General features: G+C 42.8%; 1 protein-coding gene across 4 annotated transcripts in view; it reads right to left on the bottom strand.

Moving 5' to 3' along the window:
• Nucleotides 1–7,242: 7,242 nt before the first annotated feature.
• Nucleotides 7,243–26,810, bottom strand: part of EMCN (endomucin) — a 40,295-nt gene continuing 20,727 nt past the window's right edge. For 2 of the 4 annotated variants that reach the window (XM_083456840.1, XM_083456839.1), the window contains exons 6-14: nucleotides 25,589–25,654; nucleotides 23,847–23,951; nucleotides 19,887–19,937; nucleotides 18,910–19,005; nucleotides 17,644–17,668; nucleotides 13,744–13,805; nucleotides 10,400–10,478; nucleotides 9,787–9,863; nucleotides 7,243–7,600 (exon numbers count right to left, since the gene is read on the bottom strand). In XM_083456840.1, coding sequence (XP_083312966.1) covers nucleotides 9,836–9,863; nucleotides 10,400–10,478; nucleotides 13,744–13,805; nucleotides 17,644–17,668; nucleotides 18,910–19,005; nucleotides 19,887–19,937; nucleotides 23,847–23,951; nucleotides 25,589–25,654 — 512 coding nt within the window. In that variant the 3' untranslated portion in view covers nucleotides 7,243–7,600; nucleotides 9,787–9,835. The remainder of the gene's footprint in view (nucleotides 7,601–9,786; nucleotides 9,864–10,399; nucleotides 10,479–13,743; nucleotides 13,806–17,643; nucleotides 17,669–18,909; nucleotides 19,006–19,886; nucleotides 19,938–23,846; nucleotides 23,952–25,588; nucleotides 25,655–26,810) is intronic. The other 2 variants (XM_083456842.1, XM_083456841.1) reach the window with 1 other exon arrangement.

The raw sequence follows: 26,810 nt of genomic DNA on the forward strand, positions 1-26,810 counted from the left end.
TTCAGTCTGTATGCAACCATGATCCCATGCATATTCATGTGCAAGTCATCGCCATTAGTCCTGTGGTGCATACTTCCAAGGATGCTTGCATATAGAGCTGTGGCTTTATGGCAGACCTCTTGTGTCAAGGTTGATCGCTTGATTAATAGTATTTGATGACTGGCGGCTATTAGATCTAAGATGCCCTACTGCTTTTTTGGATGGGTGCCAAAGGGAATAGCTAAGCAAATCCCTTCTGCTTGGTAGCTGATTTCTGATCTTCCTGGTAGCTGATATTATTGTCGATCGTAATTTCATATGGCTCAGTTGCATTGAATTAACTATTTTGTGGAATAGGTACCCTACACGGATATTGGTTGACATAAAGCAGGATAGAAATATTTTACAAAATATGAAATATGAAATTTGATTTCAGCTAGGGAAGGAGGAAAGAGGAAGGAGGAAGAAGTTACCCTTTAGTGCAGGCTTCCTCAACCTCAGCCCTCCAGATGTTTTTGGCCTACAACTCCCATGATCCCTAGCTAGCAGGACCAGTGGTCAGGGATGATGGGAATTGTAGTCTCAAAACATCTGGAGGACCGAGGTTGTAGAAGCCTGCTTTAGTGTACCTAGCAGTCAAATAGATTCTTAGGAGGGCTAAATGCTATTGCTTTTAGGGAATTCGGTGTTGTCTACCTTGTTGTTGTCAGTGTGCATCTCCCTATTCAGCTTGAGTATTTGTACATATTTCTCTCGAGGTTTTGAAGCAGAGGCTGGATGGTCACTCTTGTAGTAAGGGATATCCTGCATAGGTAGAGGATTGAACTACTTGACTTTTTGGAGCCTTTCCAACTCTATGATCCCGGGATTTCATGCAGATATTATGCACACAAAAAGAAAATTTATTTACTAATGTTGTTTCTCGAGCATCTGTTGCAGGGGTGGGAAAACCCTTTGACTCCGTGGGCCAGATCCTTACCAGGATTAGCCTTGATAGAATGTGGGACCACCCATCTGTCAATCACTTGATCTCACAATGATGGCACCATTTGGTGCTTTGAATGCCCAAACTTGCAGCTTCAAAGCACTTTGCTAGCAGCAAGGTGCTGATGAAACAAAGGTCTCCCCCACTGCCTGTAACCCTGCAAATTTGCTGCTTGTTGTACACATTACCAAGCTAGATGGGACTGTTCATCTGACTCATTATAAGGCAGGTTCTTCACCAATATTGCCATTCATCGAATTGCCTCAAATGCATAAATATGATGAATGGCAAATTAGAAATAATCACATCTCCCTTGCCACAAGGCTAGAATATGCTTAGATAGACATAATGGCAAAATGCTCAGTTCCAGTTACCTTACCAGCTGCCGCAGTTACCAGCAGTTCCTGCAAACTAAAGGTCAGAGCCTGCACACTGCACCATCTAGTGTTTAGCGAGAGCATCTTCAGGTTGGCCCACCAATACCGGTAACTCAGTTTTCAAAGAAAGCCAATGCCCTGCTGAGATTGCAGGTTCTCATTCATTGGAAGATTAACTGACATGAACATAAGGCTGTCACCAGTATTCACTTGGAAACAGCAGATTGGCCTGTGTCTTTCTGAATGTTATCAATGCAGAAGGCAAGAGAGGAAAACGACACACCAGAAAATACGTTCAAGGCCATTACAAGCCGTTTCACTTCACAATGAAATGAACACACACACACTCCTTAACCCATCTGTTAATGAGACTGTCAATAAGCTTTTAGTATTGTTATATGGCAGGGTTGAGGAGGAGGTACTAATGAGATTGATGGCTATGCTTAGGCCTGTTAAGAAAGGGAATGAAGGAGCATGAACAATACACATTCTGTAATCCATTTTGGGTCCTGCATCAAAAGACTGCAACAGCTGCTACTTTTTCGGCTAGGAAAGAAGTATGTGCAGGAAGTTGGCAAGCAATTGCACAGAAAGCAATGAATTTCGCTGTCATGGTTGCTCTTTAAAAAATACTGCCCTGTCTTTTTTATATATCTTGCATGACACAGACATCTAGCATGCAGGTTTTGCATATCTGCGAAATGCCTGGCACCTTGGGATGAAAATGGTATGCAAATGTGCAGCAAAGTGAGTTTGCCTGAGCAAACATTTAATAAGACTTCATAATTTCCCATTTCCGTTTTCCCACCCCAACAGAAATAATGGGGATTTTATTGACTTAATTTAGATGTCTGTATCTTGGTTCAACAGCTAAGGATTTGCAAGCCTTATAGGATGTCTGGTGTAGGGGAGGCTGCTGTGGAGGACATATTCATATTGGGGTGGTTCACCTTTGTGAACCAAAGGACATGTATGCAGAATTGGAAAGGTAAAGCATTTACTTTTTCCTTCTAGAGTTACTCTAGGACATGGGTAGGCAAACTAAGGCCTACTAAATCTGGCCCATGGATGGTCCGGGAATCAGCATTTTTTACATGAGTAGAATGTGTCCTTTTATTTAAGAAGAAGAAGAAGAAGAAGAAGAAGAAGAAGAAGAAGAAGAAGAAGAAGGGGAGTTTGGATTTGATATCCCGCCTTTCACTCCCCTTCAGGAATCTCAAAGCGGCTAACATTCTCCTTTCCCTTCCTCCCCCACAACAAACACTCTGTGAGGTGAGTGGGGCCGAGAGACTTCAAAGAAGTGTGACTGGCCCAAGGTCACCCAGCAGCTGCATGTGGAGGAGCGGAGACGTGAACCCAGTTCCCCAGATTACGAGACTACCGCTCTTAACCACTACACCACACTGGCTCTCTGGGTTCTTTGTGGGGCATAGGAATTTGTTCACCCCCCCCCCCCAATATAGTCTGGCTCCCCATGAGATCTGAGGGACAGTGGACCGGGTCCCTGCTGAAAAAGTTTGCTAACCTCTGCTCTAGGAAATATGATCAGCTTAGGTCATTGTTATACACAGATACAGCCAAGGATTAATTTGAACTGAGGGCCTCTTTATATGACACTCAGCCCTGGAACAATGAATTAACAACATAAACTTTGCCGCTGCACATGTACAGAAACATTTTCTGGGATGTTTGGGGTTTTTTTGGGGGGGGGGGTAGAAAAAGTGAGAATGGGATGTTTGTGCAAATTCTCCAAATGGCAGAAATTCCTTTGAAAGAATAGGAGTCTCTTATCAATGTTCAGTTCCCTTAACAAACTACAGTTCCCATAATTCTTTGGGGGAAGCCATGCCTGTTTAATGCAGTATGATGATGCTTTAAATGTGTAGTGCAAAAGCGGTCAAAATCTCCTTCTGGTCCTTTAAAGCCCTGCTTTTGCTTAGTGTACTGAATTACCATAACCCAATAATATTATTTGTTATGGTACCTTCCTGGGTTTGTGATGTGATGTCTTTATAAGTGCATGTGCAATGTTAAGGTAAAAATAACACTGCAGGGTTCGGCATAATGGGAGAGGATAGGCTGGTTTGAAAGGATCCTAGTACAGAGTAAAAAAAATTACCATAATAGCAGAGAATGGTATTGCTACAACATGAACCTATTGAAAAACTTTGAGATGCTTACAAGGAAAGTATTGTGGATTGGATTAAGTATACCAGAATTTTTGTAGCAATATTTAGATACAACAGAAAACTCCCAATATCCTACCTGAACACAATGGTTGCTGGCTTTCTGGAGCAGCTCTATTTAAAAACATCTAATATTTATTTATCCTTCTTCAAGTATAATCCCTTAAATAAGGTTTGGCTTCTGTTGAGATAATCTGTTCAGTTCTGAGTGAGAAATCTTTCCGATTTTGTATCCTTGTTTGCATAATGCTTGCAGTAGACAACAAAGTTAGCTGAAAGTGTAGATAAAACTATAGGGATTACCTTCAAGCATTTGCAAATTGCCACATCCGTGCCCTTTATGTGAGATTTGTAAGAAGCTCAGTGACAACTAAGCTGAAAAGCAACAGAGGATAAGGAATTTCCAGCACAATAAATCATCCTCACTTCTCAATTTCGAAAGCACTGAGGCAGGTTTGGGCGATTATAAAACCAGGAGGCTTAACCTTTCCCATAATGACAAGAGAGTTGAAGTCTTAACCAGTTCTGCCTCCCATACAGCACTCATTATCAAATATTTACCTGCATTGCAGAAGTTGTATCCAGGTTTAAAATTCCACAAGTGGGAAAGCTGAAGAAGATTACCAGGATTTTCAGGGGTGGTGCTGTGCCAAAAGCTGCCCTCATAAATTGCTGCTATTATTTAAATTTGTATACCACCCTATACCCTCAGGTCTCAGGGCGGTTCTCAACAATATAACCCCGCCCCCCAAATCCTCTGCAAATAAGCCTTTGTTTCCCCTCCTGTTTCTCAGGGCACTGACGAAAATCTCCTCAGCCGCCTCAAATGTAAAACAAGGACAACAAAACCTATGTACCTTGCCCATGAGATTTGCTTCAGGATTTTCTCTCCCCCCTGCTAATGTTCAAATGCAATGCCCCCCTCATGAATTGATAAGGGGGGAGATGCAGAAGAAACTTTCCACACACACACCAGTCGTCCAAAGTGCTCCATCTTTTATTTAAGTAGATGGACACATGAAGAATTCAACCTTCGTCTAATGCTAGTCACCTCTTGTCCTTCTGCTCCCCTTTCCATGCCCACTACTACATATGCCCGGTCCATATTTAATTTAATTGGCATAACATAATCAACAAAATCAGCAACCAAAGTTGCTCCTCATGAACAAATTCAAATATGTGTGGGTGTGAACTAAAAGGTAAGGGACCCCTGAGCATTAGGTCCAGTCGTGGCCGACTCTGGGGTTCTGGGTGCTCATCTCGCTTTATTGGCCGAGGGAGCCGGCTTACAGCTTCCGGGTCATGTGGCCAGCATGACTAAGCCGCTTCTGGCGAACCAGAGTAGCACACGGAAACGCCGTTTACCTTCCCGCCAGAGCGGTACCTATTTATCTACTTGTACTTTGATGTGCTTTCAAACTGCTAGGTTGGCAGGAGCAGGGACCGAGCAACAGGAGCTCACCCTGCCGTGGGGATTCGAACCGCCGGCCTTCTGATCGGCAAGTCCTAGGCTCTGTGGTTTAACCCACAGCGCCACCTGCGTCCCTGGGTGTGAACTACTCTGGTCTAATTCATATGGGGGAAATATGGTATATAATGCTCTTAATTTAGGAAAGCCCCAAGTGGAACCCAAACTTAGGAGCATACTCAGCACCTCCTCAATTTCTCCAATACTCTATTTTTAATGCATTTATATCCCATCTCATGGCTTTGATGCACAATTTGCACATTTGATTTATTTCATTCACTTGCTCACATGGATCTCTGTACATCTTTTTTTTGTTCCCGCCATATATATGTAAATAAAACTAATGTATTACCCCCAAGCTTACAGAAACTTTATAATTTTAAAGAATAACAAATGTGGTAACACCAGGAACTGTGCACCTCCTCTGGGTGGAGCAGAAACAGCAGACGACAGCTTTAGAATCCAGCGTGCCTTGGTCTATTAGTTCAAAAGGTCTTTCTTCCACCTTTGCCCTTGGAAAATGAAGCACAGCGTTGCTGAGATCCAAAAACTGGCCTGTGGCATTTTCCTTCGATCAAATAGCAAGGAATGTCAAGCTCTCATCAGCCACTGGGAACAGATAAGTTTTAATGAGCTCGAGCTTTCGAAAGCTTTATCAAAGGAACTGGAACCATTTGTGATATTGGCACAGCTGACAAATCATGTAAAACTTGGACTGAGGTAACTGTAACGCTCAAGTTGTTGTTAGGCTCCAACTGCCATCAACCTCAGCCACTGCAGCCACCATGGCCAACAATGAAGGATGATGGGAGTTGTGGTCCAGCAACGTACTGATGGCCGCCGGATCTCCAATCCTGCATTGTGCCATAGTTTAAAATACTGTAAACAATGTGATGAGGCAGCGTGCGCTTTCCCTGTGGAAGTTCTTCCCCACTCCTGCTGCTGCCATGCCACAGATAAACCGAGCCATAGTCTGGCTTGTCGTGTTATCAAAACCAGAGCTCATACTTTGTTTCCTCCAAACAAACTATGAGTGGTAAGCCATGAATGAACTTTGGTTACCACTCATGGTTTGTTTGAGGGGACACTAAGCCTAGGACTTGCCAATCAGAAGGTTGGCGGTTCAAATCCCCGTGATGGGGTGAGCTCCTGTTGCTCGGTCCCTGCTCCTGCCAACCTCGCAGTTCGAAAGCACATCAAAGTGCAAGTAGATGAATAGGTACCGCTCTGGCTGGAAGGTAAACGGCGTTTCCGTGCGCTGCTCTGGTTCGCCAGAAGCAACTTAGTCATGCTGGCCACATGACCCGGAAGCTGTAAGCCGGCTCCCTCAGCCAATAAAGCGAGATGAGCACCGCAACCCCAGAGTCGGTCACGACTGGACCTAATGGTCAGGGGTCCCTTTACCTTTACTCATCAGTACAGGTATGGATGACATGATAAGGCAGAATTTGGCCTGCTTCATCCACAGCATAGCAGCAGTGGGAGAGGAGTGCCATGGAAACTTTTGAGTAGGATGCACCCGGCATGTTGCTAGTTCACAATAAACCATGGCTTATTTTTAAACTCCAGTTTACTGTATGTAATATGTGAAGCAGGTCATTATCTGAAGAATTAGATATGTGCTTGAAAAACAGTTCAGGTAAAGCAGGGGGTATTCTCCCCTGCAAACACACACTCTGTATGTGGTACTCTGCCCCAGATCACACAGCTTTCTGAAGAAGAAGAAGAAGAGGAAGAAGAGGAAGAAGAAGAAGAAGAAGAAGAAGAAGAAGAAGAAGAAGAAGAAGAAGAGGAGTTTGGATTTGATATCCCACTTTATCACTACCTGAAGGAGTCTCAAAGCGCCTAACATTCTCCTTTCCCTTCCTCCCCCACAACAAACACTCTGTGAGGTGAGTGAGGCTAAGAGATTTCAAAGAAGTGTGACTAGCCCAAGGTCACCCAGCAGCTGCATGTGGAGGATCGGAGACGCGAACCCGGTTCACCAGATTACGAGTCTACCGCTCTTAACCGCTACACCACACTGGCTCTCCCCCAACCACTGGGAGCAGAGTTTTTGGGGGGCACAGGGAACTGCAAAGGGAAGGGAGTGGTTGGAAAGCTCCGTTCCACAAACTCCTTCCTTTTATGGATGGAAAGTTAGGACACCAGTGTGCAGTTCTGCCTACACAAAGCCCTCCATGTGGTCCATGTGGTATGACTATTTTTGAAAAACTGGAAGTATAAGAAAATGTATTAACTCCCCCCCCCCACCTTTACAGGCAGAACATGTTTTATATATACAGAATTTCTCACCAACAGTCAAATATTGATTTGATTTGACATTAGTATTATAAAATGTGAACATTTCAGTGCTTTTACATACGGGGAAATCAATAAATATGTACTATACACCAGTTAACAGAGCCACTATAAAAAAAATATAAAAACAGCAGGCATATAAGGAGGGAAAGTGGCAATTTGTAGATAAAACTATTATGAAGTAAGTGTGCACATTCTGTCTGTAGATGTGGAGATGCCATGAATCCACCTTGCTCCATTGGAATGTCCGCTTTGGTGAGTGACTCCTTCCAGGCGGAATTCATGAAAAAGGATGTCTTCACACCTGAAACACGGCAATGTTACACAGGGTTATTTATTCCAGAAAGATTACTCTGGGTTCATAAAAGGAAGGTCAGCTAGGCTGCTTTTAGGGTGCTAAAACAAAATGAGCCCTGTTGTATCAAGCTGCAGTTATAAAGCTCAAATTCTTAGATGGAGTTGGTTCATTTGGAGATATGGGCAGTACTTTGGAGAGATGTAAATTCCCACCACTCTATCTTATCTTAACATCTCTAGGACAAGTGAATGTAGAAGCCAAGTCCTTCCTAACCACAACCTAAGAACCAGTTGAGACATTACCCACACTAGGCACGTCCAACTCCCAAGAGACTGCGATGTACTCCCAGTATAAAAATACTGGAAGTGATCTACCCATGACCTTTTTTTAGGAGAGAGGAGCCAAAGTTAAACCACGATAAAGCAGTAACAATTACTTCCGTATGCAAACTCGTCGGCAACTGATGATTGAAGACTGCCCATTTGATGCAACGGAGGAACAGAGCGCAGGCGGCGGGGCTTTCAATCCATTGTTTTTCTCTTCCACCAATCAACAGGGATCCCATGATTGACCAAGATCGACCGTGATCACCCGGGGATCGACCTGTTAATTGTGGTTAATCGGTTGGACATCCCTGACCTACACCATGACAAATTGTCTTCTGGTGGCAAGTTTTCTACTTCCTGGTTGTACTTCAAAAAATTCATTGCAACTGCAACCGCGGTTGCGATGAATGAACTCTGGCAAAGGGAGACAAATTTGAGATTTAGGTCTGTGCCAGTGGTGCAAGGAGAAAAGATTAGAGAGAAATTGACGGCAGAAATATAAAATATTTATATAAAGTATAAATATTGTTGGAATGGAATACTGTGGACAAAGAGGTTAAATCTGTTATGATTTGTTGGGCTAGAGATTTCGGATATAATATTGAATTTGAGAAATGGACTAAATTATGGAAGGATGGGTTAAAGTTTACAGCTTGTACGATGATTAAGGAAAATGTTATGAAGATGTTATATAGATGGTATATAACACCAGTAAAACTGGGTAAAATGTATAAAGTGTGTAATAAATGTTGGAAGTGTAAGGAGACAAAAGGAACATTTTACCATATGTGGTGGGAATGTAAGAAGGTAAAAAGCTTCTGGGCGATGATCTATAATGAGTTAAAGAAAATGCTGAAATATACTTTTGTTAAAAAACCAGAAGCTCTCTTGTTGGGAATACTGGATAATGAAATCAGTAAAAAAGATGTGAAATTAGTTTTGTATGCAGTAACAGCAGCCAGAATTTTGCTGGCACAGAAATGGAAACAGGAAGAGGTGCCCACGAAAGAAGAATGGAGGATGAAACTGATGGAATACGCAGAAATGGACAGATTGACGGGGAGAATTAGGAACCAACGTGACCAGAGATTCTCCGAGGACTGGAAGAAATTTACAGAGTATATCAAAAATTTCTGTGATGAGCAAATAACGTTCGTTGGCTTTCAAGAAGCTCTGTGAAATTACTGTTAGAAATATTGTTTAAAAAAATATGATGTGATTAAGAGTATTTGAGTGCAATATAATATTGGGAAATGTGAGACAAGGATAAAAAATAAACGGAAAATTATCAGACAAGCTGAGGGAAGTTCTGGAAAAAAGGGTTTAAGTTAAAAATGGATGTATAATTTTGTAAAAATGTTTTTTTTTAATGGAAAATCTAATAAAAAATATTTATTAAAAAAAATTCATTGCATAAGTTGGGTGGGTCATCACACTGAATTCCTCCACCTGTGATTCACACCCATGCCGTTGCCAGTGGGAGTGAAGAAACTCATTGTTTGATGGTCTCAGCTGAAGTATTCTGCTTCATGATACAGCTGGGAGGCGCCATGTTACCTTTATGCAGTGTCTTATGAGGCCCAAGTTCAATTCTGCCCAGCTTCTACCTAAAACTTCCATAAACAACCTTCCATTTTCTCTCTCCAGGGCTTGTAAACCCCGATGTGCCAAAGCTCCAAACGGCACCATTCAGGACCTTCCCATTGTAGTTCAGGAACACATAGCAGAATTTGCTCCAAACCATTTGAAGGTTTATCTAAGAAAAGGGATCTCTGCCTTTCCCAATGAAAAACATTAGATTAGCACTAAAAAAAAAGAGAAGAAATATCAAGGCCATGTTTAGCAAATGGAAGGTCCTGAACATACCCGTTTGTTGCCAAGGTGTGAAGAAGATGAATCATTCTGCTGCCGAGTTCTATTCTTCCCTTGAGAAGCCTGATTGCCTAAGAAATAGGAAGTGCATGTCAATTAATTGGGCACAAAGGCATAATCACACCAGAGTTTGCTGTATTAGCCATGGGCCATTGCAGTCAGTGGAGGAGAGCCACAGAAATGAGAGCTATCCAGAGAAATGTGGCCCACATATTAATCTAGTATGTCTGCATTGCATACAGATTAGAAATGAGTTTAGTTACTCATTTGTAGTTCTAAAAAAAGGGGGGGGGGCGAAAGTTAATCTTTTCCCAAGTATAGGTAGCTCAGAGATATGTTTTGGACTACAACTCCCATCATCACTTATAGTTTGTGATGCTAGCTGGGGCTGATGAGAGTTGTAGTCCACTGCATCTGGAGGTCTCACCACATTGGCTTCCCCTGATGTAGCTCTACACACACACATATATATTCCACCACCACGGTAAGTGTCTTCTGGAAGTAACTTAAGCCCAACCTTCATGGCATCAATTTAGACCAAATTTCTAAGCACACAGTCAAATGCATGGACCTTGCCTGAAATCTTGTAACCAATGGGAGTACTCACATTGGTTTGAAGGGCTCCAGAGGTAACGACATGCCTAAAGGCAAGTCATATGAGGAAAGATTCAAGAAACTGGACATTCCTGGCCCAGAAGGAAAATAAATGTTAATGGGGAGTAGATATATATCGGAGATGTAGAGCATAATATGAAATCTTACTAAACTATATTAGGTGAAAACCAAATCTGCTTAGCACCATCAGCATACAGAATGCCAGAGGCTACAGATCCTGAGCAGGAAAGTGTTATTGTGCTAACATCCTGCTTGTGGGCCCATCTGGTTGGCCATAGTGAAAACAGAATGCTGGCCTAGATAGGCCTTTGGTCTGATCTAGCGGGGTGCTTATAATGCTTACAAAGGCATTGTGCTGTCTCTTGAATCACAGTTAAGGAATTCAGGCCCCGCACAGATATTGGTAACATCACTGGTGTATTAACAAGGTTTTATGGAGCTTTCTGGCGGGGCTCTTCATGCAGACCTGCAAGAGTTCTCCCCATCCCCCAGATCAAGGAAAAGAGAGAGAGGATGGGTTGTTCTTTGGTTCAGGGGACAGTGCACAGTTAATTCACTGTCTTGAATAGAAAACAGGTACTAGATGTGCCATCACTCAAAGATGACTGACGGGGTTAATAGCCTATGTTATCTTATGCCAAAAATAGAGATGGGTGAATCTGTAATTTTCCTCTTCATTTCTAATACCTCTAATCTGAAGTTCAGTTCTCCACATTTCTACATCAGTTAGTGATTTTTTAAAAAGTCATCACAAAAATTCATCATCATTTTTACGCTAATTTCTCCTAATATGCAATTTTGCCTAATATAGTTTGCAAAGCAATTTCTCCTAACATTTGTGTGTTCTATTCTTACAAATACATGCATGTTGTTGTGCTTATTTACCCTAGTATATTACTTGGTGGGAGAATAGCACTGCCAAATTCAGAGAAGTGCGAATTTCAAAGCATGGTTGTGTTTTGGTTCATGCTTTGCTTTGGAAAATGTGGATGTAAAGATCACCTTTGCATGAGAACTGAATCAAATTTCATTCGCATCCCAAGTCAAGCAGCAACTGTGCGAACCAGAGCAGAGATAACCCATAACCATGGTTAAGTTTTCTTAAACCATGGTTATATGTTAAATCTACACTTCAACACAGAACTAAGCTGTACCTTTTGGGCAGTTGCCCATCTTTCTATGCATTTCCTGCTGTTATTGAACTGCTTTGACCTGGGTTGTGCACAGATCTCAAGAAATTAGCCTCACTCCTTCAGAAGACACAGATAAAGGTGAATGTGATTACACATATGAAAAAGGAACACCCAAGGAGGATTTAGAGGGAGAAGAACCTTTACTTTCAAGCCCTTTTCCTGAAAAAAAAAACACCCCTCAACATTCCACAGGACCTGAAAGGCAAAAGTGGATTTTATACTTATGGAAATGTGTATGAGCTGAAAAGGTATTAAACTTCTGAAAATTCAGCTGCAAAGTGTATTAAATATGAATCAAATTAGCTGGAGTGTGAGAGGGAAGCGGGGAAAATAATGTTTCTCGAGTGGTTATGACTCAGTTCTCTTCCAAATATAGTATGCACACAACATTGTTCAGTAACGAGTTTATCAAGCTTTTGCTCTGCAAAAAGAGGACTCAGAGCCAAGGTGGAAGATTCAGAAGCTCCCAGAGGCATTAGAAGCTCATTCCCAATTTCCTAAAAAAATAAAGAATCTGTCAGTGTGATTCTCCTGTTGCTGCAAGTTAGACATCACCAAGGCTAAGAGGAATACTTTGATAACTCTATAGTAGTGTTTTTTGAACTGCATTCCACTGAATCCTAGAATTTTTAGAAGGCTTTATTAGGGATTTTTTAGTGGGGTAATCAATCTTAGGGTCTGGTCTGAAGGAACCATCTTGCTGGAGCTTAGGTGTGGGTCTGGTCAGTGCAGGGATGAGTGAGTCCCTGAGAACCACAGGTATACTGTCTTGTAGTGGCTGGACACAGAGGAATGGTAGGAGGAACCAGCCGGGGAACCCCCAAGGGAAGAAGGCTCAGAGCCTGGGGAGTGCTGGTGGGACAACAAAGAGGTGAGAAGACTCGGAGCAGGTTTTGGAAGCTGAGGAGGCAACAGGGCTTAGTGAGCTGGGAAAGTCTATGGCAGAAAGAGATCCAGAATCAGAGGCAGAAGCTGATGCAGGAGGATGGGAGGCCAAGAGGCAGAGATGAATCAGGCTGATGAAGACTCACAGGTGTCTCCCCTTCCCCCTTGTCTCCCAGAACCAGGAGTGCCATGAAAAGGGTGGAGGACAGATGGGCGATGCACAGACACAGTCTCTGATTGCTTGGGGAAAAAATCCAAGCGAGGAAGGGACTTAGGCAGCTGTGGGGTGACAGGGGCCTTCAGTCTTAGCAACGGCTTCATGGGGGCAAGACCTACTGAATATGAGTTGCTGTGCTCATGAGGCCTAACACTCCTGTGCAGGTCATGTTTTTGCTTATAAAGAGTGAATTCCAACTTGCGTGGCATGATTTACTGCTGGCTCGCTCCTGTTATAGACCTACTTGAGTTCTGTAATGGAAGGAAGGAGCAGGGCTGACCCAAGATATTTTGTCGCCTCAGGAGAAGGGCAAGATGGCGTCCCCTCCCACAGCATCCACCCACCTGAGGCAGCAGACTCACTCTGCCTCATGGTAGGGCCAGCCATAGAGGGGAGGGATTGTAACGGTAAGTAAATAGAGAAAAGTATGACTGCTCTTCCCCTGTAATGGGGAGCCTCAGAGGTGTGCTGGGCATGTTGAGGAGGTGCTGTGGGCATTGTTAGAGGGGATGAGCTTCAGGTTTTTTGAGTTGGGCTCCAAACCTCTTGCCCCATTTTGTAGCTTTTGAGAAACTTACTGCGTGAGGCTCTATTCACCCAGGGGAGGCACTTACACACATAATTTATAATATGCAAATTTGTGTCACATGGGTCTCTGCCCCGAATGCCACAGGGGTACACTGTTTTCATGCCCAGGCCAACTATGACGTCTAATAGAAATGGTAATAGAACCATTTTTAAAGAAACCTACTCTTTACTTCTTGCTAGTTCCCAGTACAGTGGTACCTCAGGTTAAGAACTTAATTCGTTCTGGAGGTCCGTTCTTAACCTGAGGAAACTGTTCTTAACCTGAGGTACCACTTTAGCTAATGGGGCCTCCTGCCGCCGCTGCATGATTTCTGTTCTCATCCTGAAGCAAAGTTCTTAACCCGAGGTACTATTTCTGGGTTAGCGGAGTCTGTAACCTGAAGTGTCTGTAACCTGAAGCATCTGTAACCCAAGGTACCACTGTGTAGGCAGTGATGAGCAATCATGACTTACCATTTTCTGGAGAAGTTGTCTTCACAGAAATAAGCTTCACATTCTCTTTATCCGATGGGGCTCTGTTGGGAGATGTTGAAGGTGTTTGGAGACATTTTAAATCATGAGGGGGAAAGAGTACATTTCTAGAAGAGGATTCAATTTAGCCGATCCAAGCAGTACATAAATACTGTATTTAAATGAATAAGTAAATGGATGACTGTGGTCAAGTTATTCCAATACAGGAATGGCCAGGACTTTCTTACCAACTGAAGTTGGTAAACGAAACTCCTGCCCACTGAGGACACCTGCACCTTCTGGGGCAGAGCTGGATGTTGCATCGAACAATAAGTATCTCACACTTTTCAGTGTATTTTTCCTTATCAGAAAAAATAATAATCAATTTTTGGGGGGAGGAAGGGATAGATTTGTTGCTCAAGAGCATGGAATCAACTTTAATTGTGCAATCTTAATCTGCCAATCGGGGACGCGGGTGGCGCTGTGGTTTAAAGCCTCAGCGCCTAGGGCTTGCCGATCGAAAGGTCGGCAGTTCGAATCCCCGCGGCGGGGTGCGCTCCCGCTGTTCAGTCCCAGCGCCTGCCAACCTAGCAGTTCGAAAGCACCCCTGGGTGCAAGTAGATAAATAGGGACCGCTTACTAGCGGGAAGGTAAACGGCGTTTCCGTGTGCGGCTCTGGCTCGCCAGAGCAGCGATGTCACGCTGGCCATGTGACCCGGAAGTGTCTTCGGACAGCGCTGGCCCTTGGCCTCTTTGAGTGAGATGGGCGCACAACCCTAGAGTCTGTCAAGACTGGCCTGTACGGGCAGGGGTACCTTTACCTTTACCTTTAATCTGCCAATCTACGGTTGAATACTGCCCCCAAATAGCAAGAGTCTGGAAGTACCCCTTGTGAAGGAAACAGGTTCTGTATCAATGCATTTTCAAGGTGAATACCTTCTAAGTTACTATAAGCAGCAACTGCATTCTCTGAACCAGGTAGGGACAGTAGAGTTTTGGAAAAAACAACTCTGTCTGAAAGAATAGCCAAACAGACTAAATTCATAATACTATTTGGCAAATACTGTTTGAAAAAGTTTGAAAAAGATCTTTCAGTGAGCTGAAAAAAGTTGTCAAGAATTTTATTGTAGTTAGAGACTATAGCTTGGTATTTGGGTCAGCAGCAGAGGAATGTGCCAAACCTCTCCAGGAAGTCCACCTGAATCAGCAAATAAAGGACTTAATAAAGAAAAAGGCAACTTCTTCCTGCACATAATTGATTTCTAAAAAAAATAAATAAACAAGGATGGACAAGGCATGGGCCATTTGAGAACTGGGAACAGTAACTGCTGCTACAGAATTTAGGTGTGTATTGGCGATAGTAAGCTCCCTGGGACTCTTTCTGCCAAATACATTTACAACACAAAAGTTATTCATATTTTGCGTGTTCAGACCCAGAGACCTCCCCCCTAAATAAGGACACACTTGTCTCAAATTTTCGTTTTGGTTTTTGGCAGAATTTAGGCCACAGCTTTATTGATTATAGAAGGTGAGTGGTTGCATAGGCTCTGGTTTGACTTGCTCCCTGCACTCTTGCAGGCAGCGCTGACTCAGGGCACCAGCATAGGTCAACCAAGGGTGAACACCTGGGTAGGCAAAAAGCTGGGAACAGACTATGTTCACCACCCAGATGCCCCCCTGGACTCAGGCACGGGCACAATCCCCTCTCAGGGGTTGACCAAACCAGTTGAGTCCCTGGATTCCTTTAACAGAATACCCTTCACAAAGGAATGGCCAGACCGTTCTCCCATCCCTAACACCTGAACCAGTGCCTATCCACAACCTTACAAGTTATGATGATTTGCTATGTGGCAGGTGAAACCCAAATAGCAACCGCCAATCAGCCAAGTGGGGAAATTTCTGCCATGCCCCTGCCCCAACGACAGACAACACACGATGGCATAGCAAGGTCAGTCGCAAAATGCCCTAAAAGTAGGGTGAGGTGGGCTGGTGTTCTGAATGCATGAGCTGAAAGAAGCTCTGGGTCACATGCATGGGTATATATATGTCCCTTGATCCATTTAGACTGCACCCCATTGGTCAGATTGAACCCAACATTAAGGGACCTACCAATTGGGTGTTGTGGCTGACTAATCTTACCCACCCACAACACAGGTGGTCGGTCTCCAGGTCTCACCGCAATATGTGCCCTCTTTTAGGGAGGACACGATTTGTATTAGCGTAAGGAAGGACTTCCTGGCAGAATGAACAGCAAAGGCATGTCTGTTAGGGCAAATGGGACAATGTCCCAATAACTTCAATATGCCCTTCTGCCCGCCTTCTTACTTATTCCCATTCCAAGGAGTGGTCCTGAGGCTGCTGTAGCAGACTGTGAGGGTGGCGCTTACATGACCTCCTGGCAGCAGAGTCACTGCTGCTTACTGGGAGGAAGAAAGGGAGGGTGGGAAGGGTGAGGTGGTGGGGAGGTCCTGGCTGTCAACTTCCTTCTCCTTAGCCTTCTAGAACTCAACAGGGAGGAAGATTCACACAGATCAACAGGGGTCAGAGTGAGAACAAGCTGGCACTATCTGTTGTTGGAAGTTAGAGCTGGAAGCATAAAGAAGGCTGATCGCCGAAGAATTGATGCTTTTAAATGATGGTGCTGGAGGAGACTCTTGAGTGTCTCATGGACTGCAAGAAGATCAAACCTATCCATTGTGAAGGAAATCAGCCTCACTGGAAGAACAAATCCGGAAGCTGAGGCTCCAATACTTTGGCCACCTCATGAGAAGAGAAGACTCCCTGGAAAAGACCCTGATGTTGGGAAAGATGGAGGGCACAAGGAGAAGGGGACGACAGAGGACGAGATGGTTGGATAGTGTTCTTGAAGCTACCAACATGAGTTTGACCAAACTGTGGGAGGCAGTGGAAGACAGGAGTGACTGGCGTGCTCTGCTCCATGGGGTCACGAAGAGTCGGACAAGACTAAACAACAACAAATCTGTTGTTGGTTCTGGCACCACCTACTGTCAGCCTCCTTGTCTTCTGCCCTACCAATCCCAATGGGGACTGGCTACCAAAGGGCATATAGAGTGTTCAGCAGTGGGACTGAATTGGACTGAAAGTGGTAGAAGTTTTCAAGCAGAGGCTTAATAACCTTTTAAAAGGCCATGAGGGATTCTGTAGCAGCCAATTTTCTGCATTTGCAGTTGACCATCCCAACTCCATGATTCCATGAAACAGTTATGGAAGAAAGATGTTGCCTGGCTCTGTGTTGTCAGGGGAGTGATAGAAATCAATCTTCCCAGCTGCCCTCATTCTGAAGTTTTATCTCCCAAACAAGCCCACACTGGTTATTACAGAGGCTGATAGCTACTGAATAGAGGAGGCACGCTGATAAAGCTGCATGAATCTGTGCAGACATCAGGTGTGTTTTGTTCTCACACAGTGACAAATATGAAGAGGAAATGCACACGGATCAAGAAGGACTGTGTCAGCATGTATTTTTGTGAATGGACTTCTGCAAATCTCTCGTCTCTCTCTCATTTATGGGAATGACCCTGACCATGTACTGTAGAGATGTCAAGACCTTCTTGATAAGTCCGGATTTGTATCTCAAAAGAAACTGTCAGAAAGCCAGTGCCACAGTGGGGTTCTTCTGAATTTGAAGAACATGCACGGCTGGGTTGCAGGGACAGGAATTGCAAGATAGCTGAACTAGTGGCAGAATGGCCTAGTTATTTTCAAAACCTGGACCATTGTAGCAGAGGTAGCCAATGTGAGGCTACGACTCTCATCCTGATGGGTGTGGGGAGCCCCACAGCATCTGGAGGGTACCATCCTGGCTCTCGCTGCCTTCAAGGGACTACTTCCACAAAGCACCTTTATATTAGCATAGGATGGGAGGAAAGGAAAACAACTTACTGTTCAGTTCCATTTTCTTGTCTCTCTGAAAGGAAAAGGAGATTCACATGATATGGATATCCCAAAGCTAATTGTCAGGGAGTAAGATTCCTACCTAGTCTTCTCCATCACATGTAACTCTTTCACATGCCAGGATTTTCTCTTTCTTGCATATCAGAATAATTGTGCAATGTGAACATTCACTGAATTTGGCAATAAGGAATAATTTACTTGCCAGGGTTATACAGTTGTAAGCAATTTCTGGAGCAATAAGAATGGGAGCCTAACTACCGCCTCTTTTCAGAGTACGGATGGGTAAATATGTGAATTACAGTTTCTCACAATCCCTCAGGTTTCAAATCTTCAGTTCTCTACCTCTCCATATTAGATCAGCAGCAAGCCCCAGAGTGGGTTAAAACAAATCAAAATTCAGAATAAAAGTAGTTACACCCTTATTTTCTGGTATGTACTTTTGCCTAATATACATATTAGTTGCAAAGTATATTTCTCCTAATACTTACAATTTCTCTAATATAGTGCATTTTTGTATGTTATCTTCACTAATCTATGCATGTTGTCACACACTTTACCCTAACATATGTATTGTTGTACACATTACTTGGCAGGAGAACTGCATTGCAAAATTCTGAGAAGTGTAAATTTTGAAGGCTGGCTCAGTTTTGGTTTGCATATTATTTCACAAAGTGTGAATTAGGCAGAAATGCCTTTAAATGTGAACTGAATTGAATCCCCCCATTCCCCCTTGCAACTGAATATATATATATATATATATATATATATATATATATATATATATAATCTTTATTATGGTCCAATGGCCCATAACATAGATACAGAATAAAATACAAACTCATATAGACAACCCCCCCAGGGAAGGGAGACCGAAGCCTTATTTGTTTAGTCATGGGTATGTTGATCTGCAACTTAATATTGCTGTGAATAGAGCTGATGTTCGGAATTCTAGCTACCCTCTGCAGTACAGCTACCCTCTGCAATCAGTCATTACTCTCATTGGACTCGTTTCCTGTTCTTCTGCAAACCATGGGGTGTCCAAAAACCTGCTGACAGCTCCTTCTTGTGGCAAGGAGGCTGGTTGATGATGGATAAGCAAGAACTCAGTGCAACATGTTGAACATCACGATTACAAATTGCAAAAAATCCCAATCAGTTCAAAAATATTCTAACAAACATGCTGCAGCTGAAATTGCAATGGGAAATACAATTCAAACCCATTTTATTTTGTTTTGTTAAAAGTTGAATAGATACCTGGAGTTGTCTTCAAGCACATTCTGTACAAAGTCACCAGAAGGAATACGGAAAGGGATATGACTATCAAGGCAATGATGACCGGCAAAATAATGGCTGCATGCAATGGAGAAAAACTGTTTTAATTCATACATGTCAACATCTTAGATTCTTTTTTAAAAGAAAAAAACACGCAAAACATGTTCCGCCCTGACCCCTTTCTACACAGTGCATGCAGTGGAAATTCTTACCTAATTTCCCAGCTTTCCTATTTTCCAGTGCAACCACTGGGTGGCAGGCTTACAGCCATTATGAAAGACCATAACCTGAATTCCTCCCTCTGCAGTAAACAGCAATATCCTTGCTGCGAGGCCTGCATCCATATATACCCTTCCTTGACAGGCCTAAAGGTGTATAACACTTTCCCTAGGAGAATTAAGGATGAGATTACAAAAAAGTGTCAGCAGCGACTGCAGTAAAATTCCAATTTGTGTGTGTGCATTGCATTGTGTGTGCATGTTATGTTATGTTGTTAAGCTATGTTATGTTGTTACGTTATGTTTGTGTGTGTGTGTGTTTATATGTGGGTTTCTTTGTCCAGGACTGAACTGCTGCCTTTGATAGGAGGCAAATGCCACACATTGTTTTACTGATGATTTGTTAATTATTCTCTATGATTTATGTTGTATTTGTGATGCTATTGGGCAGACATATCCCCCCTGTTCATGCTCTCTGTAAGAATGACCTGATCCAGGGTTATCACTTGCATGATATTGAGGCTTTGACCTCCATCCTCAAGAATAATTTCAGAGCTCAGAGGGTGAAAGGCGATGTCAGTTCTGCTCTCATTAGAGCCTGTCTCTCTTGCAGATAGCTCTTATGCAGGCAGGTAGACAGCTTTCTGTAATTAGGTTCACTGTCCACCAAGGACTGAAGTTAAGTTGCTGACAAATTTATTTCGGCAGCTGCCATAAAACCACCACACTCAGTGTACTTACTGGTATAAGAGGGGTGATCCTGTTTTTCGGCGTGTGCATTTACAGTGTTGCCTACGAGAAAGAAAAACTGTGATTAAAGTAAAACATTCACTTGCATGGTTTCTGCTTTTTTAAAAAAATTCAGCTAGCAGTTGAACACAACTGCAGCTTTCTTATCTCCCCGCATCCCACTGCTGTCCTGTTCCAAGTCACCCGTAGACTGAAGAGCAATTATTATTGTTATGTACTGAAGTTCTCATCCTGGGCCAGCAGGGGGATGCTGTAGATAGTTTTCACTCAGGTCCACATATGCAAATAAGGGATTGAAAGTGACGTTCAGTGATTGGATAGTTACAGAAAATGGTTACAGTTGCATTGTAGTAGAGCTCTATATAAGCAGGCTGGCTGAACCCTTCAGTTCAGTTCTGTTCTGGCCTGTGAATAAACAAGAGCTGTTTGAAGAGTCGCTGTGTTGTCTGATATGTTCACCCACAACTTAACAATTATGATATTATTCTGACAAGAGAAGCTGCTTTGGTTCCGCCTCTCTCCCTTCTCATTTTCCCAGTTCTCCACATATCCACAGTAGTTTGCGATTTACTTATTTTTTGTCATTGGAAAATTCACCAGCATTTTAGTAACAAATTTCTCCCAAAAGACGCCTTTTTGTACGCAGTTTTGCTCAGTGCTATTTTTTGAGAAAAGGAAGTGCCGTAACTCGCCATAAACACCTCCCTTCTTCTCTTAGAATGACAACAGCGCCCACTTGAGAGGTGCCGGAACTGTGTTCCAGTGAGTTCTGGCTGAAAAAAAAGCCCTGGTTTTGCTTAATGTACACATTTTTGCAAATCTGTTTCCTCATTTTTGCATGTTATTTTCACTAATATATGCGTATGCACGTTTTACCCTAAAGTATACATATACTGCTTGAGTGATGAACTTCCTTGAAAAATTTGTAGAAGGATGGCTGTGCTTCAGTTCATGTGTTGTTTTAAAAAGAGCAAATCGGGTAGATATGGCTTACAATATGAACTGAATCAAATTTCTTTTCCATCCCAAGCTAGAAACGTTCTATAACTCAAATATTAGCCCAGTCCACTTGGATATAACCCAATTTCACTCCCTTGATTCCATTTTGTGTGCTTAGAATTTAAGCCAACTAAATATAATTTGCTTCCAAGAGATTTAGACTGAATTAAATCCAAGTACCTCAACTTCACAGATCTCTCCCCCCTTACACACACACACACACACACACACACACCCAATAGCATATGTTTTATTTAATGCTTTTCAGGGATTTTGTTATAGCCCTCTTCATTGACATTGCTGGTCTCATTAAAACTAGATTACATTTTTTGCTGATCCAGGTTCAACCTTATTGAATTAACCAAAATCTTATGCTGGTCAGCAGTTTTCTGCCTCCCTACTATGTGATATTATTTATTTGAAAAATAATCTGGCATCCATTATTATTATGAATTTTCATATACACTTAAGAAACCTACATTCTAGGTGACGTTATTGTCTTAAAAATATGCATCTGTTTTACTTTCTTTCTTGAGTGATAGCATTTCTCATTCCACACTAACCTTTACCTTATTATCTGAATCCCAGGTGAATTTTTTAAAAATAAAAAGCCCACATATTAACCTCCTCAAGTTTCTGAGATGCTTTAATTCCTATATTTTTGTCAGTATTTACCAAAATAGGGCATATCAAAGGACTGCAACCTTACTATAAATTCTGTTGTGAATCGTGATCATTATATTTATTCCTAGGGTTTCCTTTCCCCCCATTTGTGAAAGGTAAGTTTGCCATATGGCCGAGAATTGGATGCCCTATAGCACGGTAGCAGAACATAAACGTCTGAAAAGGCCTGTAAAACAAGGGTGTGGAATCACTAACTTGCAGGCCTTAAGAGCTCCTGCTGCCATCCTTCCCCCCCACAGCCAACAGTCTCATCTGCCCCTCCCTGATGCAACAAGGCTGGAAGAAAGCCTTCTGTTGGAACCAATGGAAGGCTTTCCCCAAGCCTAACTGCAGTGTGATGGAGCCATTTTCAGGGTACTCATAACTTCAGAGGAAAGGAAGGTCTTCCTGGAAAAAGCAGCAGAGGAGGGAATGCGTAACCACCCTTCAGCAACAAGGCTTGGAAAAAGCTAAAATGCTCACATTGGCCACATTCACTGTCGTCTTGGCCACTGCCGTGTTCCCCTGAAGGGCTGATCAAGGGGGAGTCCAATCCTTGGGCTGCAAAAACTCTCCCCACCCTTGCTATAAAGCTGCAGGTTAAATTGCTGGAATCTCCCGAGGTCACATAGAGTAGGTGAAGGGGACATTTGGCCCTCCAGAATCACAACTCCCATCATCCCCTGACATTGGCCATGCTTGCTAGGGCTGAAGTTGGTTGTAGCTGAGCAATATCTGGAAGTCCAAAGGTTCCCCAGACCTGACCTAAAGGATCTCCTGTAGCCACCAGACTGTTGCCATCAGTCAGAATAAGCACTACTGTGCTTATCTAGATGGACAAGTAATCTCAAGCTGCTGCTTATATCCTTGTGCTGTTAGGCATATCTGGTCAACAGTATCATGGTTTTCAGTTCGCCTTTAATGAGCAATTTGCACCGCATCAGTCATCGCTATAGAAAGCCCAAGAAATTGACAATGACTGACAGACTTATTGAACTTGTTCTATGCCTCTTCCATGTCAACCTCACGCTCCTTTGGGGGCTGTGAGTTTAGAGGGGCAGCTGCCCTATAAAAAGAATCTGGGAAGACTTCCAGACTCATTACTGAAAAATGAGGAGGGCAATATTGTCTGGAATAAGTTGTTGTTGGGCAATGAGCTATGAAGCGGGGAGAGAGAAAGCCTCCTATTTTTTCCCTTCTTTTTTGCATTGCTGCCTTGCCTCATTCTAGTAGGTGGTTAACAGACCAGCAGATGGCATGGGAAACAGAGACCCCAAACCAACCTCCCTCCATTGTGTTCTCAAATGGCCCTTTGACTAAACAACTGCAGTCTTCTTCCGTTTGTTTCTTTCCCCCCTTCCTTTTTGGATGGCAACCAAATGAAGCTAAGCTCAAGTACGCTCCTGACTGATTGCTCAAAGGGGATGCTAAAATACACAAAGTATGTTTTTGTAATTTGGAGGTGGAGGAGCTCAAACAAGATCTACCCTTTTTCATTTAAAAAAAATGACACATACGTATGTTGTTCTAAACTTCCCAATTCTCCAGATTATAGAAATAAAACCTGCTGAAAGTGGTTACAAATGAACCCACTGCGGGGAAGGTCCTTTATCCTGAACACCTGGAGCTTTCAGGAGGCATTTGAAAACATTCCTGTTTACCCCGGCATTTGGTGGCACCCCTAAGACTGTTGGATGGAAGAATATTTTTAACTGTAACTATTTTTAGATGTTTTAAACTGTAACAGCTTTTAAATTGTTTTTACAGTGTTAAAATATTTTTGCTTTGTTTTTGTGTTTGTGTGTTTCTGTTTTCTGCCCTGGGCTCCTGGGGGAGGAAGGGTGGGGTAGAAATTCAATAATGAAAAAAGGACAAAAGTAGAAGATCTTAAGAACTTAAAGCACAGACTGGCTGCTCCATATGTGACTCATTTATGAGTCCTGATTATCAGCTCAGATTTGTAGGGCAAGCTGAAAGTTTGCTGCTTTGTATATATAATATCAAATTATGGTTTGCCACAAAGCAAGAAGGGAAGGGGGGGGGATCACAGTGTGAATGGGAGAATGGTGTCCCTGTTAATCATTTATTAATTCCACACATTTTAATGCATTTACCCCACAACTTTCCCAACATGCAAAACTGGTTTTTTGAAGTGAATTTGATGCACCAGGGGGATAAAGCACTTCAACCCATGTCAATTGCTAAATTTTCCATATTCACTGGAATCCCTCCCACAAAATGCTGGCAGTCTGGAGGTAAAATAGGAGACAAATATTTGCCTTTACTTACTTTCAGTTGGAACTTCAGTTACTTTTTGAAGCGTGTCTTGTATGCTCTGAGTGGCCTTCTTGTTGGGAGGTGGGCTTGTTGCCGTCGTTGTCTTGTTATGTTGATCTGTAAGGAAGGAAATCTCATGTTAAACACAAACACCACCTAAGGTTTAGACTCTTGTCTAGGTAGGAAGCACTGCTTGCAGTCAGGAACAAAGGCAGTTTCTCTCCCTCTCTCTTTCTGAGTGCCCATACCAGACTTTTTATAAGACATTGAGAGATCTGGTGAGATAATGTGGAAGTGAATCTGGAGAGGCAGGGTAGAGGTGAATCCCCTCTTTGCCAGTCCACCACTGTGGTGATCACACAGGGTCCCCAGACGTTTAACGGTCTATTGATCCCTGTGCCACCACTGTGCTTGCTTCCCTGCTGCCACCAACCAGTTACTCTCTGGTAAAACACTGAGTCCAGACAGTTGTTAAAAGTGAACCAAAAAACCCCCACCAAGTTTATTGTCCAAACATTAACAAGTTTATTGTTTCTCAGATAATATTCCTGTCAGTATCTTAACTTTAGTTTCTTTACCGGCCTATACCTTCCTAATACCTTCTGATTGATTATCTCAACTGCTTGACTGACTCTTCTTAACAAATTCTCTCACTCTCTCACACCAGACTAGCCCAACCCAACCCACAGACATATCTTCTCTGTCTCTTCTAACTCCAGACTGTCTTCTCAACCACCCTAACCCTACTCCTCCAAAAAAACCCTCTGTGCTTAAACCTTATACACAGTTAACTCTGCCCCTTGGGTTCCCATTGGTTAGTCATTTTACAATTAGTTAACCCTTTCCTTATGAACCCAGTATGATGTCACACACCTAGGAGGGCAAACGCCACAACCCATCTGTAGAACATTTTCCTCTACTTATCTGGCTGGTGGGAGTAGCCATGGCACAGTGGGAGAGGGTAGAATAGGAGGGGAGATCTATCTCTTCCCTGCCTCATCATGCTTTGTAGCAACATGCCAGGACAAAAGGTGCCGTAACCCTTGGGATCTGTAGCCTTCCCAGGGCTGCTGCAAGATGACATATGAGCAGAAGAAACTTGCCTTATACCAAGGTAGAGCATTGGTCTATATATAGTTTAGCATTGTCAACTAGAATGGATGCTTATGCATGGGGGTGGGGAATCAGAAAATGCATTACGCATAAAAAAGCACAGGTTTTCATAAATTGTGCATATGCTGCTTTATTTTATGGATGAAAAGTTAGAAATAGTCTTTTTTTTTTTAATGCAATACATCTCATCACAGTAGGGAGGATAGTGACCTGGGTGCCTATTTAGTCCCTTGTCCTGATGACAACTGCTGGTGGGCAATTTAAACCAGGCTTGGGACTGGATAGCTTTTCAAGCAGAGCACTCACCTCTGCAAAGGAAGGCACATGGATGCCTTAAAACCAATTGAAGGTACAACATCCCCAGAAAGGTTACTCTGTTTGTTCCCTGGAGCATGCTGGGAGATGCTTTCCCTTGGACCCATCCCCTGCAAGCCTTTCATCAAGTTTACCCAACAACCAGAAGCTACAGGGAAAAATCAACCATGAAAAACCTCTGCCTGCATCTACTGCAAGGAAACTGAAGCTTTACTCAACATCGCAGCACAGAAGCAAAACCGCTGCTATAATACAGTCATATAATTGTTTAATGGGCCAGTTGTCAACAGTTGATTATGAATTAGATTATAAAGGGGATGTCTTACCAGGAGTTGTTAGAGCCAAGTGAGATGAAGTCACAGAGCTCAGTGCTGGTGATTCAGCTGTCCCTGCTGATATTTTGATAAGATAAATGACAGTGTGTTAACTGCTGTTCTCAAAACATATTTGTCAAAGGAATAATCAGTATGCAAGCGTGGGGAAAACCAGAGTAATCCTGCAGAGCTGTTGTCGCAACATCCTCAGGTCCCTGCATCTTTTTCTTTAAAACTGTGCCTATTAATATTATTATTATTAATAATAATAGTTATTTATTTCATTTATGAATCACTTCCCAAGAGGCTTCTTGAGACGATTTACAATACAATAAAAACATTCATGAAACAATTACACATATAAAAGCAATTTAGAAAAAAAATCTATTTAAACAACAATTTGAAAATCAATTAAATAAACAATGAATGATATGAAAAAAATCATGTTAAAAGAGGAAGATTTTCAACAAGTTCCCAGACAGACAATAGGGATGGAGGTTATCTGATGGTGTGAATTTCAAAGAGTAGGCGCCGTCACAATAAAGGCCTGATTCTGGCACTTGACAATGGACCTCCCAATGAAATGCTAGTTGCATGATGCCCTCTTCTGCAGAATACAGAGATCAGCTGGGTGTGCAGAGGGTGGGATTGGTGTTCTGTTCTAAGCACTGCAATGTCTGAATACCTGAAGAACATCATTCCATAGGTAAAGGTAAAGGGACCCCTGACCATTAGGTCCAGTCATGACCGACTCTGGGGTTGCGGCGCTCATCTCGCTTTATTGGCCGAGGGAGCCGGCGTACAGCTTCCAGGTCATGTGGCTAGCATGACTAAGCAGCTTCTGGCAAACCAGAGCAGCGCACGGAAACGCCGTTTACCTTCCTGCCAGAGCGGTACCTATTTATCTACTTGTACTTTGATGTGCTTTCAAACTACTAGGTTGGCAGGACCAACCTAGAAAATATAAAGCCTAGAATATAAAGTTATATAAAAGAAAAAAAGGGCCAGGAATGCCTTGGTTTGAAATTCTAATTTTCAGAGGAGAGACTTAGATATGCTGCAAAGCACATCTTCCCACAGCAAAATTTGCCAATCCCTCTTCAGACTATCAGTAACTTTTATTACCCGAGGGAGTGCTCAAGCTATTGGGGGCAGGCAGATAGGGAAGGAGGAGGATTTCCTTTGATGCCCGTTTAATTATTTAGTTGGTACACTTTTATCCCGCCCTTCATCT

This window comes from Podarcis tiliguerta (genome assembly GCF_965153285.1).
Source record: "Podarcis tiliguerta genome assembly, chromosome: 9".
In the NCBI taxonomy this organism is placed as follows: domain Eukaryota; kingdom Metazoa; phylum Chordata; class Lepidosauria; order Squamata; family Lacertidae; genus Podarcis; species Podarcis tiliguerta.